The 18081-nt window shown below is 42.6% G+C and overlaps 1 protein-coding gene across 1 annotated transcript; it reads right to left on the reverse strand.

Moving 5' to 3' along the window:
* LOC311041917 (guanylate-binding protein 1-like) lies at positions 1-17331 on the reverse strand (the record flags this gene model as incomplete). Its single annotated transcript, XM_084052400.1, has 5 exons — positions 1-411; positions 910-1019; positions 10174-10301; positions 11219-11419; positions 17262-17331. The coding sequence occupies 5 exons, from the start codon at positions 17329-17331 to the stop codon at positions 207-209; spliced, it is 714 nt and encodes a 237-aa protein (XP_083908526.1). The 3' UTR covers positions 1-206.
* Positions 17332-18081: the final 750 nt, after the last annotated feature.

Genomic DNA, 18081 nt, shown 5'->3' on the forward strand with positions numbered 1-18081 from the left:
AGCGTTGGCCGGTCTCTCAAACACAAAGCAAGAGCGATGCACGAATAATTTACGAAGGTAGGTACGGGGTTCATTGTATCGCTGATTCTCTTTACCTTTGACACAATGAAACACATACAGAACACAATACTTTTTAGTGTAAATGTGCAAGAATAGTTAATGCCTAGTTTAAATTATTTAAATCTCAATTATATTCAAATAATTTGTCAGCAGTTCATTAAACCTTGTTGGTCCTTGAGACTTTCTTCCAGATACTCGTCTGCTGTTATGGGTTCCCCATCTAGCTCCAGATCGAGTGTAAAATCTCGCACAACCCACACAAAGGAGGGAAGGAAACGTACATACATACGATCATCATCCTCATCCTTATTGGACTTCATGTTGATATGCTTTGTCAGTTCTGTCACATAGCTGTACGGGGTTTTGTTGAGGATGACAAAAGAACCTCACACAACACTGGGTTTATAAACGTTTTGCAGACTCTTTAAAAAAAAAAAAAAACATCTGAAAAGACAGAATTACCTACCTGAGATATACTTATTTGGTATTAAATACTATATAAATGTTTGTTAAGAGGAACATTGTGCCTGAAACACTAGAAAGCATCTTATTGCTGTGGCGCTCCTACCCTCTCATTAAAATCACAATACCAATAGACCTGCTTTTAGCATAAAGGCTGTTCCATTTTTTTCAAAAGGTTTATCTGCACTTTTATGGAAATTGGAGAGAAGTTTTAAGCATTTGCAAGGGCTTTCCCAAAACAATATACTTGAGCTTGTCCAAGTACTTGGACTGGATAAGACTAAAGTAAAAAATTAACAAGCGGAAATTTGCCAAATGTAGGACTCAATTATCACAGATATATCATGAGTAAAAGAGGAAATATTGAATTAATCATTTGAAGGATACTGAAGGTTCTTCAGGGCTTTATTATCAATGGTGCCCATGCTGTTGTAGACCAGGGTGCTGCTGAGCAGAACTGCCATGGCAAAGATCCAGTTGTCTTTCATCATATCTCCCTGAAACCAGAAGAAACATTTGGATGTGTCAGTTGCCTTACTCTGTTCACATGTTGTTCATAGTTTGCCACCCTTTAATTTCCTATTTGATATATGTTTAAATGTGGTTAACCCATTAAGACCTGAGGTCGATTCTACAAATTTCTTCTAAATCCTAACAGTTTTCTGAAAAAAGCGCCTAAACCATGGAACCACAGACAGAGAGCACGTGCTCCCCCACGCTACTATTGGCCATTGCCCGGCTCTCCCCCCGTGAGACATATTCCAATGATGCAACGCGTTGTAAGCTTGTAGATCTGCTATTTTCAAAAACTCTTGCAATAAAATGTGGAATATTTGCAATATTATACACAAATGCTAACCTGGCTGGCACAAAACATTTTCATGAAAATATTTGAGAACCACTGGTTTAAATAATAATTACAAAAACTATTCAAACATATTCAAAATATTCCACATTTTATTAAGAGTTTTTGAAACATATTTTTTTTTAAAGTAGGGATTTAGAAGGTGTTTATTTCAGCATCAGGTCTAAAGGGTTAATGTGAAATTTGTGTTAATAGTTCTGTAGTGTCAATAAGTCCTATACTTTTTAGCCACTACATGGATGCCTGTGGCCAGGTATTAAGTTCAGACGTGCGCTCTGTAAGAAACTGAATTCCAAACCGTAAAGTTGAGTTTAACAAAGGGGGTAATTTATTCTCCGTCACTGTCAGCATACAAAGCATAAATGTAACTTAAATGCAAGGAAATATACGCCAAACAGTCCTCTCAAACATGGCTCTCAAGAGCACAGTATGAAACTGTGTGCCTCTGCCACAAGCAACACCTGCGCTTGATTACAGAACGTGTTAAATACCATGACGCCTTGGCCTTGACCGCGCCCCGCAGACGCAGTGACGTCATCAAAAAAGTAAAACAACAGAAAACATAAATATGGCTCTAACACACCAGCCCCTAATTGCTACTGGTGGAGAAAACAGAGCAATTAAAAAACAAAAATTCACAAAGAGCCATAAACCAAAACACAAAAAACCTTTCAGGTTATAAACTCAGGCAATAGTCACAATTGCAAAACCTGAACTCAAAAATGGTTTAAATCTGTACCGGCAGATTTTAGTTTGAGTCACTTTTCAACCCATTTTTATTATTTGTTCTCCCTTTAGTCTTCTGTTTTGAGCCTTTTCTTTCTTGAGCTCTGCCATCGTCCTTTGTTCCTCCTTCTTTGCCTTTTAGCTGCTGCCTTCTTGGCGGCAGGCTTCTTGGCCTTCTTTGGCTTTTTAGCCATGTCGGTTATTTTGTGCTCTTCTGCGTTGAGTGGCTCTTGCACCACCCTGTTCAGCTCGGGCTTCTTCCCCATAGCCGATTCTTCCTTCTGGCCTTTTTTCCCAGAGGAAGAGAGCACTTCACCAGCTGGTGGGTCATTTGTATCGCCTTGATCTTTGACCTCACTGACAGCCGATGTCCTCCGTTTCTTCTTGTTTTTCGTGATAGTTGAGTCTACTGATGGTTCATTGTACTGGCTACTGACTGTGCAATTAACAGTAACTGTGGGGCAACCACTCCCACTATGCAGGTCCTTACCCTGTAAAGGACCATTGATTATCCACCCCAGTAGGGTTCTGACAGCATAGAGTCCCTCCCCATGGCTGTTAACCACCTCCCTCGGTTCCATTAACTTGGAGGTATTGGTACCGATTAACAGGTCCACATTAGCTGCTATATGAGGAATCTGGATACCTTGGAGGTAAGGCCACTTATCCAGCTCCTCTTCACTGATCAGGTTGTCAGTAGACACAGGCATTTCCTTTTGGGTGAATACGTCAGGAAGTTCAAAGAATAGCCTGCCAGTAAAAGCAGATACTTGCTGGCCATTAACCATGTAGCTAGGTACCGTCTTACTATGACCCACGGTGTACAAATTGATTTTTGTTCTTTTGCCTTCCATGTTCAATTTGTTCGCCAGCTGTTCCAAACAGAAAGTACCTGTGCTTCCTGGATCCAGAAAAGCATACGTCTTGACAATTTTGCTGCCCTTTGAGCACTTCACTTGTACAGGCAAGATGGGAAGTATGCCGATGTTGCCAGCCCCTGTATGGCCACAAGTGGATGTTGTAATGCAACAATCTGATATTATTGTTGGCACTTCGGTATCTTCAAGGCTGCTCTCCACCTCCCTTCTCTCCATATGTAGCACACTGGGGTGTGTTTTGTTGCAGTGTGAGCAAGTAATGCGCATGTCGCAATACCTGCTCATGTGCCCTGTACACAGGCAACCGAAACACAAACTTCACAATGTCTCTGAAACAAGCTCTTCGTCTTTGCTTGTCAATAATGTCGTATGCCTTGCCTCTCCACTGCTCCCTGAGTTTGTATGGGAGTTTCTGTATTTCTGTATTTCTGTATTTCTGTATGAGAGCTTTCATGTTAGCCGGCACGTTTTACCATTTACCACGTTTAGCTCCTCCAAATACTGTAGCTCCCCCATGGCATTAGAACATTGACGCAAGTACAGTGCGTAGGCTTTAAGACCTTTCGCATCCTCTGCCTTGACATTTGGCCAAGCCATGATTTTGTCCATGTAAGCTGCTGTTACTTTTATTGGATCTCCAAAGTGCTCCTCGAGTAGGTCTTTGGCCAGAACGTAACCTCTCGCAGGGGGCATATGAAGGCAACTGCGTACCAGGTCCCTTGACTGTCCCTTAGTAAACTGCTCAAGGTAATACAAACAGTCACCCTGGTCACTGGTTTTAGCCTCCACACAATGCTCAAAGGCCTTTATGAATGAACGAAACTTTAAGGGATCCCCATCAAACTCTGGAATTTGCCTGCGTGGTAGGAAGTGAGAGGCTTGAGCTTGCACAAGGAGTGCCATCATTTCATTTTGTCTTTGAAAGAGATCTCCTGATGGTTGGTTGTAGTTTGGAGATGATGAAAGAGCTGTATGGGGTAATTTTTGCCTTGCTTTCCTTTCCACAGGCCCCCAGGTTGATGTGCGAAATGGTGGTTTATTTTGTCGAGGGTTGAAGAGATCCTTATGAGCTGCATCCCTGCCCTTGTGATGCTCAGCTGTGACAGACATTAGCGGTGGCTGAAGCTGTTGTGAGGACTGCTGTAGGCCAAGAGTAGGCACTGTTTTAGGTTTAGCACCTTTCCTAAAATAGGACTCCATGCCATCAGATTTCCTGCCAGTAACACTGCTACTGGCCTCCCGGAAGACTGTTATTTTAGCATCAGAGGCTGCTATTTGAGCGTTCAGCTCCAGCTGCTCCTTTCTCCTCCTCAGAGCCTCAGTCTCTTCCTCCTGTGTTCTCCTCAGAGCCTCAGCCTGTTCCTCCCGTGTTCTCCTCAGAGCCTCAGTTTGTTCCTCCACTGCATGCACCTCCTTTAGCGCAGCAGCACGAGCCACTAGTGCGGCCCTTTCCGCCTCTGCTTTCATGCGTGCAGATGAGGTGGATGATCTTTGGCTTGACCTTGAAGCGGTGGATTTATGGTGTTTTGAATGAACTTTGGACGCAACAACGGACGGAACATTTGAAATGCTGTCATGGGGCTCAATAGTAACCTCATCAACATTTCCACCATCATTGGTGGCAACAAAACACTCATTTGCATTTTTACCTTTGCCGGCGGCAACAAAACCCTCATTGTCAACCTCATCATTGTCATCATCATCATCAAAATCACCATAATCATCATCATCATCATCACCAGGGGAACCTTGTACCTTGCATGTAAACCTGCCTTCATTCACAGCCTCGATAAACCCATCAAAATTCAACATTTTTGCATCGTACCATGTTTGGTGTTTCTTTGCTTCAGCCTCAGGCAGCAAACCCATTAAAGTACCTTGAACCTTTTTGGCTTCACCATATAAACCCATAAATGATGTGCGAAATATATCATTTGCCTCATTTGCATTTTGCTCCTTAAACAAGGCAATGATGTCTTCCTTAATTTTCAAAAGTTTATTCAGTTTAGCCTTTTGCTCCTTCTCCAAACCATCAATTTTCTCCAACCACGCTTTTGGTGTAATTTTTACCTTGCGTTTCCCCAAAGCCCCATCCCCACCAACATCAAGTTCCACCTCTCCATCAGCGCAGGTTTGCGCCTCCATAATAAATAAATAAAGTCAATGCTCCGTGCTCCACCCGCAATAAGTCTTGTCCAAACAATATGCGCAAAAGTCTTTTTAAGGCGCTTGTTACCAATGCATTGGGTTTGTTTGTTAGTGTGCACACATTTTTACAATGGCCATTGTTTTATTGCTTTATCGGCGCTGCGCCGCTAATCGTACTACTAACCAAAACACTGACGTCCGTCAGCGTACGAGATGGTGGTGTAGGTCGGAGATGGTGCGCACCCGACGTGCGGTCCGGTCCAGTCGCGCTCTCCGCTGGGCTGGCTGCTGCTGGCGTGCGGTGTCGTGTGTCGGATGTCCCCGGTTCACTCCTGTAGCTCCGGGTGGCGATCGCTCACAGAACCGCACCTCGCAGCTGACCACCCGCTGATGGCCCGCTGATCGTCTCCGCCGTGGCTCCGTCGCCTCCGTCCACACAAACACACACGGCCTGTCCGTGCGTGTTGCTAACGAGCCTCGCTGATGTGATTTGCTCCCAATAAACAAATCACCCCGAACTGAGGCAGTTTTATACCTAAATGTAGTGTCAATAAGTCCTATACTTTTTAGCCACTACATGGATGCCTGTGGCCAGGTATTAAGTTCAGACGTGCGCTCTGTAAGAAACTGAATTCCAAACCGTAAAGTTGAGTTTAACAAAGGGGGTCATTTATTCTCCGTCACTGTCAGCATACAAAGCATAAATGTAACTTAAATGCAAGGAAATATACGCCAAACAGTCCTCTCAAACATGGCTCTCAAGAGCACAGTAAAAAACTGTGTGCCTCTGCCACAAGCAACACCTGCGCTTGATTACAGAACGTGTTAAATACCATGACTCCTTGGCCGCGCCCCGCAGACGCAGTGACGTTATCAAAAAAGTAAAACAACAGAAAACATAAATATGGCTCTAACAAGTCCATTTGAGATTTCAAAAATCTAAAAAGTTGTGTTCTATGATTTATTCATTTATTTATTATTATTATTCATATGGTGTCCTAGAACAATTTTGGCTTGGTTGTCCAAAGTTGCCATTTGAGCAACTCATGTAATTTGTATAATCCAAGATGGCCACTGAAGATTTAACTTTTGGCCTGCTTGTCCTATAATGATACATTGCCGTAATACCTACTTTGTTTTAGGGTTTTCGTTTGTGTAGAATCCATTTCTGACGTGTGTTTGTTTTTTAATTGTGGGTCAATCTCACCTTTCAATCTGTTCGAAGTTTCTGGTCAATACTACTTCCTAAGGTTAATATAAGTATCAAAACAATATTTTAAATACGTTTTTATTAGCACATGCATTCCATACATTCCATAGGGCTGGACCACACATGGACAAATTACATCATCAACTTGCAACGGGTGTTGTCACACCCGTTGCAAGTATATATATATATATATATATATATATATATGTATAAATTCCACGAATTTCGCCTGTCGTCGCCTGTTTAATTAAAAGATACTTGTTCCCCCTATGATTCACTCCGATGGGCCAATGGGCCGTGAAATGTGTTGAAAGACCCAATTGGTTCCAAGATTTGGAACCAAGCTCATAACATTAAAGTCATGAGCTTGTGTGCGATTTTTTTGACTTCCCAATTCTTAACAATTCTCACAGACAAAATGAACCCTATGACAGATAATTCTGTCATCACATCAGATAATCAGATAAATCAATCAATCAATCAATTGAACAGAATATGTAAATGTGAATATTAATTGATGAGAAAGTCAATATTGTGCATTGAAGATTAGATCTCTGTAATAGCAATTTCACTTAAATAGAAAGACAGAAAACTACCTTTACATTTACAATGTGGTCTTTATCCAGAAAGCTGTTTACAATTGTTTCTAACAACACAGTGCGACACGTTGTGAGCTTGTAGATCTGCTATTTTCCTAAAACTTGTTTTGTCTGTTTGTGTATGTCGGACTTTGGTGTTGATTGTAGTGTCAGTTTTGATGCTATCTTGGAACACACACTTGTGTACACGTGTTTTGTTTGTCTGAAAAAAATGCAAAAAACACTAATTACGCAAAAATAATCTAACATAGGGACAACATGGTTTATAGAATTCCCTTGCCTTATCAAACTAGCAACTTGTTGCAAGTGCATCATCAAGACATCCTAACATACATTTTAGCCCCGTGTTCACAGAACCAAGTGCAGGAAGAATAGTGCAAATGTTGTGGTGTTGCCATGTCTGCTTATTATAAGTGACCTTGTTTTTCTGAAGTTGCTTTCATGCACATGATTTGGCAACCCGGGAGCCAGTGACCGAACGACCACAAACCACACACACACACACACACACACACACACACACACACACACACACACACACCCGGAGCCACGGACGGCGGACCCTCAAGGGGGTCCCTAGACCGGGAGTCAAGGAGCCGCTGTGCATGCTACGTGGCCGTGCATGCACGTATCAGACAGTGAGTAAACAACAGGCTAACGCTTAGCACCAACAGCTAATAACATACTGTGGGGACTCTGTGTCCTCCAGATCCCATAGGCTGGGGGGCTGTAACCATGACGATAGTCCCATCGGCCTGGACGGATTGATGACTGACATTCCTAAAAATCATATGTAGGATAACACTAAGGAGTTCCCAAAGTATCTTCGCCCAAATATGGAGTGTGTTGTCTAACCTCAATGTGTCATCATGGCATCAGGCACAAACAAATCACTAAGCTCCATATATGGTCACAAAAGGGGCCAGGTCCATATATGGCCATATATTAATGACATCAGGGATCTTGATTTATGCCCATAAAAGGGACAAGGACTGACAGATACAAAGATCTCCATATATGGCCATATCAGTCGGAGCGACGGTGCAACGTAGGTGTGAGGGCCGCATGGCAGCCCGAACTCTAGACGCTGAACCTCTAGTTTTAGTTATAAAGGAAAATTATAATGTATTAAGGCATATAAGGCTTATTAGCCAGGGATCCTTTGAACAACTTGCTTAATATAGAGAACGTTTTAATTATAGCAATCGTTGACAAGTGTATGCCTATGAAGCTGCAAAAGAAACAACCAAACGAATAAGGGATAAGGGGAGGTTGAGAGCTCCCCTTGTATGTGGGTTCGACAGCAGGTTTGCGGATAGTGCAACGCCACGCCCCTAAAACACAACTCCATCCGAAAAGTAGGCTCAAGTTTTAATGGTGAGGGCGTTCACAAAATCCTCAAAGAACTCCTCAGTATCCTCCATGTCAACAGACATCACTTCTCATCTGTAGCTTGAACATCTCATAATCTGTTCATGCATGTATTGCAACATCCATCTTCACCAGAGCAGTTACATTGTTTTGCTCAGGGATACCTTGACACATTGTTGAACCTGGGACCTTCTGCTTCCCATGTGGGCTCTCTACTCTTATATATGAATTATAATTTATATATCTTAACAAGTTTTAATGTTTAACAAGAGCTATCCGTTCTCTGTGTGTCTGTTCTTGCATGTTTACCGTAAGGTGCCTGTTTGTAAACTCTTTCAGACAACTTTCACTCCATCTTTTCTTTGTTTTTGGGCAGTGAACGCAGCAATGTTGGTAAAGTCACTAGACATAGAATAAAATAGACAGTTGGGTAAGACTTGTGTTGTGAGTTAGAAGATACTACACCCCCCCGCAACGTACATCACCTCAATGGCCACAGTTACATGGACCATCATGTATTCATTCAGAATTAATTCATTCCGAATGAACTCATTCTGAATAGAGGAATCTGATCCACTCACCTGTTTACATGGGACCTGAATAAAAGTATTCCTCGTTTACATGACCAAAGCATTCATTCAGAATATAACTTTTGACATGCGCAAAGTGGTTCCCGCCTACGCCCGGGCATGGACCAGGGGCCACTACCCGGAGCAGAGCTTCCCCTGGTGGGCATGGGAGGAGGCAATAGCCCCCTTGTGCCTCCGCGGCGGAGGTCTATCGGTCGTAGGCAGGCCCGGACGCAACGCACCAGGCAGCGTTGTATGCGGTGCAAGCCTGTGTTCCTTTGTCATCGCCGTTTTAATGCAAAAGTAGCAGATCTACAAGTTCAGACCAGTTTCTTTTTTTGTATTGGTACCAGACACGGTAAAACGTAGGCTAGCCTATAGTATTTGTCACATTTCTCATGTAGGTACCGTACGATGATGTCATCGCGCATAATATAATAATAAATGGAGAGAGAGAGAGAGAGAGAGAGAGAGAGAGAGAGAGAGCGCAACACTACAGTCTCTGATCAATGCGTTTCTGCGTTTACGTGTGGATAGGGATTTAAAAAAAAAATCTTTGTCATGTGGCCAGGGATTCTTTTTAAAAACTGAGGACTAAAATACCTGTTTAGAAAAAGATCCATATATAAGTGTAGCCTAGGCCAGCAATCCTCGGAGCGTCCGTTCTCCTGGACAAGTCTGGGCTTAACCATTACAGGCTTATTAAATGACGCTATTAGAATCATTAATTTTATCCCGCAGGAGCGAGCGCTTCTCAGCACCAACCGTGGCCGAATTAGAGATTTGATAGGTCATTTTTGGACAATTCTGACAGCCCTACTAAGCATGGACATGCGCAAAGGAATGCATGTATTCCAAACAGACAGGAGCGTTTGGAATAAAGTGTTTACATGGTCAATTCCGATTGATTTAACCCGATTCAAACGGTCTATACCACCCCTCCTATTCCGAATGAAAATGCATTCGGGTCAGACTGGAATGGAATATTCTATTCCAATTGGGGTGTTTACATGAGCAAATCTATTCGGAATGAATTCATCCATTCATTCATTCCGAATAGAAGTGTATTCATTCCGAATACAACTGTCCATGTAACAGCAGCCATATGTGTGTTGCATTCTAATTTACAGAAGCATAGAAAATGGTGTTGAGTGGTGGAGGTTAAAGCCTAATTCCAACCTCCAAACTTCTGACATCACATCCCCAATACCTTCCTGTTATAACTTAATTATTTATAATTATTAAAAGCAACGTGATTTGAACATGAAATAAAATGTTGTCTCACCTTCTGTATATGTCCCAGTGCCTCTGTATCCAGCAGCACCAGAGTGTGGTCAGTCTTACTGGGGTGAGGTACACACCACATCCAGATGCCCTTTGTCTTGGATTGCATGGTGTATCCCAGAGGGAATCCTTGAGGATGGAATGAGACAATAACAAACCAAATGACATTAAAACATATTTCAACTAGACTGTCCATATTGATTCTTTAAGTGTTTAAGGGCAATACCAATTTGATTCTTGCTTCGATACAAAATGTAGACATATATTTGTAGATGGAAAAAGCACCTCTATGACCAGCAATGTATGCAACTCATTCATCACCATCTTAATTGATGTATTTAAACACTCTGAAACTCTGAAAACACGTTGAGGACAAGCTATTAACTACTGGTTCTGGAGTTGCTAGCGAGATGCTAATGTAACTCATTTTGATAGTGCTAGCATAATAATAATAATAATAATACATTTTATTCATCTATGAATGTGCAGTTTACTTAAAGGGTAATCAGGCTAATCTAATTAGCTAATATTTTAATGACGTAACATTGGGAATGAGGTAAGCCAATGTAATTAATTTATTGCATTTTTTTTATCGGATATTTATTCCTGTACTGCATATTCTCTGTCTGTCTGTCGGTCTCCGCTCGCTCGCACCAGCTTCCTTGCACTAAACCCAGGAAGTGACTTTACATGAAAATGTCTTTTCTTTGTAAATATGTGTATATAAAATATATATTCCCCCTCTAGTTAGAGCAACATTGTTCATGTGAAATAGTTTGTTTATGCTTATTTATTGGAATGATACACGCATAGCTGTACTGCCACAGCGTGTTTCTAAACAAACGATTCATTATCTTATATTTATTTATCCTAAGTTCAACCAGAGCGAGAGCTCGTTGATTGGATTTATTTGGATTTGATTCGATTGATTTATTTTCGGATAGTGCATTAGTAATGATCTTCTGAACTAGGATGTGCTATTTTGTGGACTTTTGAACACATACTGTATCATGAGTGTACATGTATCTTATAATGAAAATGCTCACCTTTGTTTGTCCCAGCCAGCTTGTTCATGAGGAAGGACTTTCCGGTTCGGTACAGGCCCACTACTGACACCACAACCACTTTCTGCTCAATCTGGTCTAAAATCTTCTGGGCACTGGGAACCACACGCGGTCTCCCATCGTAGTCACTATCTATCAGACATACTGGCTCCTCCATGATGCAGGCTGCCATGATGGTCAATGCTAGTGGAGGGGGGAAAATACAGAGGGCTTGAGAATAATATGTTCACTGCAACCGAAATGATTATGGTATTAATGCTTTCTTCTAAAAGGGGAGTTAAGTCACTTTGTATAGCACCTTTAAAGGAGACACACCATGAATTTAAAAAAAAAAAATGATATTTAATATCATATGGTGTATGTCCCTCAAACCATTTTCAAAAGGTTTGAGCCTAAATCAACACTCAGATATACTCATCCCAAGTCAATTCTCTCAGGCTTATAAAGCACTTTCAGCTGCAATACCAAAACGTGCTGTTGGGCAGAGGGGTGCTACTGAGCAATTCTAAATACTCAGAATACATCAAAATACATGGGCAGAAAGTTTGGTGATGTAAGCAAACTTGCCATTCTGAGATGGCCTGTTCAGACACGCCCATTTTGAAAATCTCTGAAATGAGAATGAATGACTGAATGTAAAAGAAATTGGGGTACAAGAGACACTGGGGAGCCCAAAAAATTAAAAAAAAAGTGAAATTCATGGTGTGTCTCCTTTAAAGACAACTGTAGTTAATCCAAAGTGCTTTCCAATCAAGAAAGAAAACGGTATCAAGATCACAGTACAGTCCAAGTGAAACCAAAAATTACAAAATCATAAATAGCCATAAAACACAAAAATCTGGAAAAACATTTGCAAAAGCAGACAACAAAATCATAATTAAAAGTTACAGTGGTCTGATGGCAGAACCCTGGACAGTGTTTGTGCCAAGTTTGGTGAAGATTAGACTGAGAGAACGAGAGCAATCCATGGTCTCGAAGGGCGGATCCAAACCCAGGCGCCCGGAGCAGGCGCGTCCTCCGATTGCTTCACCAATCTATGTCCCCGCCCCCCCCCCCCCTCCCCTCTCCCCCCCCCCGGTCTGTGCACGGAGCAGGCTGACGTCACCAAATTTAGAGCGACGCCCCTCTGCACTCTGAATGGTTAGGAGATAACAAGCTTCAAAGACCATCGTTCCTGCATCGTTCCCCCAGACTTTTTTCTTTTGTAACAAAAAAAATGGCTGGGTTTCCGAGGCTAGGTGAAGATTGCCTGTGGCACCCAGGGGCCTCCGGGGGGCCTCTGTTGTGACTATTGTCTTGGCAGACCCGTTTTTGTGCCAAGTTTGGTGCGGATTGGAGCCAGGTTGCGCCCTTGCAAGTCTGCATGTTACGTTTGTGACATCCACCGTCGGCCCCCCTGCCCGTCCGTCCAGGACATTTTAATATAGGATGGAATGTTAACCAGCATACCCACATTACATTCATCCATTCAAACATGCAGCAGTTAGTGTCATGCTCAAGGGGACTTTGACACGAAAGAGGAGCCGGGGATCGAACCAGAGAGAGAATGGCCACTGTTCCTCCTGGACGTGGCAGTGACAAATAAAATGTTGTAAATCAATCAGTTAATTCAATAAATTATGAACTGCACATTAGAATCGATATCCATCACTGATTATGGGTTAGTGAGGGGAAATAAAAACTCCCTCAGGTTGATGCAAATGCTATGATTCAAAATCTTAAACTGATTGTGAACAATTTCTCAAATATGGTTATACAGTATGTACAGTAAATCTCCAAAGAAGGGGGTGGTAGAAAAGAGCAAGTGTAAGTATCTATGTTTCTGAACCGTTTTTGGGCCAGCGCTCTCCTATCCAATATCCAGGTCCCTTGCCGCCCTCCACACCCAATTAATGTGATTATTGTGTTGCTTATACCGTACAATTTAGAAACATCTCATTGAATGCCAAATAGCAGATATTAGTATGTGATTATTGTCATTAATAGCCTACTTCCCAAGAAGCACGCACACGCACGCACGCACGCACCCACGCATGCACAGACACACACACACACACACACACACACACACACACACACACACACACACACACACACACACACACGCACACAAAAGTGACAAGCACACACATGCACATGCACACGCACACACACACACACACACACACACACACACACACACACACACACACACACACACACACACACACACACACACACACAATTTGGCAAATAATTTGGTACATTTTTTATTTATTTTTTTATTTAACCTTTATTTAACCAGTAAAACACATTGAGACAGAGTCTCTTTTACAAGTGGGAACTGGCCAAGGGGCAGATTAAAAATTTCACATCACTGCTAAAACAAACAGTACAAATCAGTACAACAGTAATATTAATACATCCATGACTCACAGGAACCTTAAAACAAATCTCCTAGTGAAACTAAAACATTTTTTGTTACTCAACTCAAACCAAACCAAGTAACCTACCAGGAAACTAATCCAATTATTACATGTAGCAATTCATAGAATTTTACCCACATGTACAATGACATAGTTTCTCCTTTTTTTTTTTAGACATCCAAACAATTACAGGTATGAGCAAGTTTCTCAACAATGAAACTTTTAAACCTTCGCACAGAGATAAGTGTGGCAAGTTTCAAACTCTTTTGGAGGTCATTCCAAGCCCAAGGACCATGAAAAGCAAGGCATTTTTTGCCCAACTCAGATGAAAAACCCGGGATTACACAACGTATCCATGCATTAGATCTGAGATTGAGGCCATTTTTTACCACCTCAAATTTTGAGGAGATATAAGTGGGGAGGATTCCACCCAAGATTGCCTTATAGATGAAAGTGTACCAATGCTGCTGCCTACGGGCACCTAGGGAGAACCAGCCGACTGCTGCATACAGAGTACAATGATGAGTCCTAAAGGGTAAGTTAGTTACAAATCTCAATGCCGAATGGTACAATGGATCCAAACTGGCCAATGTAGTGGGACAAGCAAACCTATAGATGGCATCACCATAGTCTAGCTGGGACAAGAACAGACCAGCAACCAATTTTTGGCGAGCTGCTCGGGCAAAGCATGCCTTCAATCTATAGAAGAAAGCTATAGTAAATTTCAATTTCTTGCTCAGAGCATCTACATGCAGTTTGAAATTTAAATGCTTATCTAGCCAGAACCCAAGATATTTATAATTATCCACCCACTCAATGGATGTTCCGTCCAGAGTGGTGATACTTAAAGGGGCAGGAGAAGCACGTGGCGTAAACAGGATGGCCTTAGTTTTCTTTGCATTTAGTAGCAGTTTACTTTTGTGTAGTTCCTGCTGCAAGGCAATGAAATCAATAGACAAATTTGCTACAGCCAATTCCATTGTTGGCGCACATGTATACAGAACCGTGTCATCCGCATACATGTGATACCTGGAGTGCTGTGATTGATTACAAATATTGTTTATGTATACAAGAAAAAGTAAGGGACCTAAAATGGAGCCCTGAGGAACTCCCTTGTCCATGGCTACAGGCTCAGACAAAGTGTCTCCCAATTTGACGCATTGTGTTCGGCCAACCAAGTAACTCTTAAACCAATGTGTCACCTTTTGACTCATACCTACATTAGAGAGTCTACTTAGCAAGATAGAATGATGGACAGTATCAAAAGCCTTAGTTAGGTCGATAAATAGAGCAGTGCAGACTAATTTGTCATCCCAGGCATCCTTGATGTCATCCAAAACATTAAGGCATGCCGTGACCGTACTGTGTTTTGCTCTAAAACCAGATTGCATAGCATTTAGAATCACATGCGCTTCCAAGAAGTGTTTTACTTGCACTGATACCTGAGCTTCAAGAATCTTAGATAAGGCAGAAAGATTAGAAATTGGCCTATAATTGTTTACATCCAGGGGGTCACCAGCCTTGAGGAGGGGTGAGACATACGCTTGCTTCCATATAGCCGGTATGTTTTGCGATACTAGAGAAAGGTTTAGAATGTCTGTTAACGGTTCTGCTATAACTGACGCCGCTATTTTTAGCAAATAGGGGTCAAGGCCATCAGGACCGGGAGACTTTTTCGGATCTAAAGAGGTCAGTGCAAGCAGAACATCCGATACAGCTATGGCAGAAAAGTTGAAATCAGAATAAGCATTTGGAACCGTAGATGAGGATGCATCCTCTTCTGAACCTTGCTGGGAGGAGGATGCATTTTCTTCCTCAAAAATATGTCCAGCCCGTTTGAAATGATCATTAAAAGCATTTGCTATTACTCTTTTGTCGCAAACCACAGAATCCCCCACCCGCAACTTTGGGGGGGGTCCGGTAATTCCCCTCTGCTGGAGCAAAGCAAAGCAAAGCAAAGTTTGTTGTTTACCCAGGGTGTCGGACTAAGCGCGAAGCTTGTTTCCAGCCGGACCCTGCATGGAAGCCTTGCTCAAGGGCTATTCAGCGGTGATTCATGATTGATGTGATGAATTGGGGAATCGAACTAGGGACCTTCCGGTATCAAGGCCGCCCCTCTAACCACTAGGCCACCGCTGCAACTTTTAGAAAATTGGAGGTGGTGCTAAGGTGGTGATCTTGTGCACTAGGTATGTTGGCTAGGGTGCATGGGCGCCTACCTTTCTATATTTGTGGGGGGCTATATTATTATTATTATTGTTTTTTAAATGTTGTTAATTGATACATTCTTATTAACATTAACATGCCCACATGGTTAACTGCGGGGCTTACAAGCATTGACTAACTGTACATTCACGTCATGAATTAAAATAATTTGAGAAATCATGGCAAAACCGACTGGCCAGTGTTGCCAGATTTTGAGAGATAAATAAGCAACCAGGTCTATGAAAACAAGCCCAAAAGAAGCAACTATAGGCCAAATGAGCACTTTAAGCCTATACATACATACATTGGCTATTTGAAAATTGCAGATCTACAAGCTCACAATGCGTTGCGAGTTTGAGTTTGTAGATCTGCTATTTTCAAAGAAATCTGGAAAAAAGTGACAAATGTGGAATGTTTTTTAAACTGGTACAGTGGTACCTGGCACAACATATTTACAGATGGGGGTCCGCGAAAAAACACATTAATTTGGAGGTCCTTGACCGTGTGTGTGTGTGTGTGTGTGTGTGTGTGTTCAACTGTTCCTGACCCCTTTGGCCCTTTTCTGCTGGGTCACCTGACACGTGGGGAGACATGGTGTGATCGCCAAACATGGACACGCACGCACGCACGCACGCACGCACGCACGCACGCACGCACGCGCGCGCACACACACACACACACACACACACACACACACACACACACACACACACACACACACACACACACACACACACACACACACACGTTGTGGTAATAAGACGATGTGAGCAGACACCAAGAGTCAAAACCACAGCTTCCTGAATAGACTCTCGATAGGAACGTTCTCGTGGGAACTTTGTCAACTTTTTAACACTCAGCATCATCTTCTCCTTTCACATTGTCTCTCTCTGTCTGTGTCCCTCTCTCATGCATCCGCGCGCACACACACACACACACACACACACACACACACACACACACACACACAGACGCACACGCACGCACACGCACACTCTCTCACACACACACACACACACACATTTTATTTTATTGATACATCCCAGCAAGGAAAAAATGTAATAGAGAAAAGCAGTGGAAAATTGAGCAGTATTAAGCCCTTTTTCCATTACGGCTTAGGCTTATAGACCAGTCCAGTCCAGCATATACCAGACCAGAACCGCACCGCTTCAAATTATCTACTGTTTCCATTACACAAAAGTACCCCTGCTCAAATCCACAGGTATGAGTAGCAGACTCCGGTCATTCACACTCATTTGTAATGTAAATTCTTGCCTAACAATGGAATGTAGGTGAGTGGCCAACTGTCCTGTATACAAATGCTGTGCATGTGGCCCAGCTTGGCCTAGCTCAGACCTACCCAGGACTGGGTACTTTTTAGGCACCAGTTTAGTACCACTTACACACCACTCTACCCACTTCATTGTAGTGGAAACCGCTGCTGTGGTGGTCGGTGTGGTGTGGTGTGGTGTGGTGTGGTACCATGCCAATGGAAATCCGCCTTTAATGTCCTTGTGGAAAGTCTGGGTCCACCCAAGGATTTGTGTACGGGTAGCTCAGTCGATAGAGCTCTTGCCTTTGGACCACAAGGTCATGGGTTTGATTCCGGGCACTGTCAACTCAGCGTATGAGTAGCACGGCTTCGCTGTGGTAAGTCGTGCTGTAAGTACTGGGAGCTGATGATAGGTATGGTGCTCCACCTCAGTAATCCATCTCCCAGGGGTCTAGTGCATTGCAATCTGGGATCTCAGGTCAAAATAAAGGAAAAACAGCACCCCCAGCATTTTTCACTTTTGCATTTGACTCTGGGGGGAGTGATTAAATAGACAGACGATGACTGGAAACCGGCATTTGGTCTCTGCCCTCAGCCCTCCACTTCCGCTGGTGCACCTATGTTTTTATTCCCACTAACAATATTTCTCCACGGAACACTAACACCATTTCTCCCAAAGAACATGGATCGTTTTGGTTATAAGCCCACTTGTTTCTAGAAGAAGAACAAGAAGAACAAGTTAAAATGTTACTAACTTTCCGATGTTTTGTCGGCTCCGAGGACGCTATTGTTAAATGAGTTTGGGTTGTTTCCAGTGGGAAGCGGGGACAAACTCCAGCTTTATTGGCTGATACCAAGCCTCTCCCTTATAGCTTGTAGATGGGCTATTTTCAAATGGCCGAAATCTTTATAGGGATAAAGGTTAATGTATGTTTTGTAATAATAATCAAAATCTACAAAGT

The sequence above is a fragment of the Gymnoscopelus microlampas genome (genome assembly GCF_963454915.1).
Source record: "Gymnoscopelus microlampas genome assembly, chromosome: 3".
Lineage (NCBI taxonomy): Eukaryota > Metazoa > Chordata > Actinopteri > Myctophiformes > Myctophidae > Gymnoscopelus > Gymnoscopelus microlampas.